We start from the raw sequence: 1,627 nt of genomic DNA on the forward strand, positions 1-1,627 counted from the left end.
TTTTTTTAGGCATATAAAGAAAGAGTCTTACATACTTAATATTTCTTTTATCCAAGTAGCTTGGTAATATGCAGCTTTATGTATTATTTTGCCAGCATTCAAAACTCAGGTGTGCTTCTCTATATCTGAATATATAGTAACTAGACATTGGCAACACTTCTGCATCACTATGATGTCCTATGCAGTTAGCGAATGAGTAGGGTTTTTGCCTGTGTGCTATTGTGTTTTCTGGTGTAACCCTGCTGTAACATCAGAGCTGGTGGCAATTTGGAAAGCCTACAGTAAGTGAAAATTGGCCTAGATCATCATTTAATAGCTATGTTGAAAGACATATATGCCAGGAATTATTAGTTCTTAATTCTGATACATGGTGGAGGAATTCCAACCTTTTCCCTTCACCATTAGAATGTAAATATGTACGGATACATGCATACAGTCATTTGCATTTTAGTTGACTATATTACTTACATTTTATTTTGCTATGATTACTGAAATTTCAAAGGATAACCTGAACAATGCTAGTATGTTTCAAAAACATGCTAATCAAAGATTCATGGTTTTTTGAAAGTTATAGGCCATTTTAAAATGATTTTAGGATTTGCTGAACTTTTAGATGCATATTTAATTTCCTATAGATATCTAAATATAGTATCCTCAAATTTATCTTATGGAAAGAGATAATAATTTATCTAATGGCAAATTTAAAAATATTTAGCCTTTTCATACTTGGATTTTCATTTTCTGATTGGCCTCACTTATAGATATTCATACAATGTTTTCTGTTATCTGTATTTGGTTTGGTTTTTCATTTATCACATAGAGAAATGTTCTCTTGGTTTTTTAAATCTTGAAAAGGAAGACTGGGGTGTCTAAGTCCCTAAACAGACTATAAACAGACCTTAGTTTAGTACATGCCACATTATGATCAACAAATTTTATTTAAAAATTTTCTTTGAAGATTGTTTGATTTTTTTTTCTTAAACATAATAGAGAAGCAACAGGGTGGAAATTTAAGAAAGTATGAAACTAAGGCAAAAGAAAGTAGTATCTGGATATTTTCATTCTTAGTTAATAAAAAGAATCAAGCATAATTAATAAAAAAGTTATTTCGCACATAACTTAAAGCCTGTTTAGCCATCAGAAATTTTAAATAAGCAATAAATGTTTTAGTCAATTACTATTGTGGTCTTGACAGGCAATAATAAATTAACTGTTTTTATGTTTCTTTAATGTTTTTTACCACTCAGTCAGGCTTACTGGTGTCCTGATGGAACTCAGTAAAACTGTAGCACTGTTACAATTATGTGATTTCATGAAATACATCAGCACCACCATGCCTATACCTAGTACTGTACCTAGTAAAATGTTGGAAATAGTTGGCTTCTCTAGTAATAAAGTATCCTAGCTAGCTAATGAGATTTACTTTCTTTTTCCCCAAAATAATTTCTTTTATAAATTCTTGGATTTTTCATGTATAAATAGATCAGAAATTATATGCTTCATTCTTAAATTATGTATATATACTATATTTTCAGTACAACTTGTACACTTCTTTGAGCTACCAAAAATTTGCAATCATTTTTACATGAAATTTACATTTTTCTTATTTACAGTTATCTGTAGGTTA

General features: G+C 29.6%; 1 protein-coding gene across 1 annotated transcript in view; it reads left to right on the forward strand.

Annotated features, from left to right (window-relative positions):
* GCA (grancalcin, EF-hand calcium binding protein) overlaps positions 1-1,405 on the forward strand; it is a 41,066-nt gene extending 39,661 nt beyond the window's left edge. The window contains exon 5 of the mRNA XM_012655817.1: positions 1,248-1,405. Coding sequence (XP_012511271.1) covers positions 1,248-1,405 — 158 coding nt within the window. The remainder of the gene's footprint in view (positions 1-1,247) is intronic.
* The last annotated feature ends 222 nt before the right edge of the window (positions 1,406-1,627 follow it).

Source organism: Propithecus coquereli, unplaced genomic scaffold, assembly GCF_000956105.1.
Source record: "Propithecus coquereli isolate 6110/MARCELLA unplaced genomic scaffold, Pcoq_1.0 Scaffold49, whole genome shotgun sequence".
In the NCBI taxonomy this organism is placed as follows: domain Eukaryota; kingdom Metazoa; phylum Chordata; class Mammalia; order Primates; family Indriidae; genus Propithecus; species Propithecus coquereli.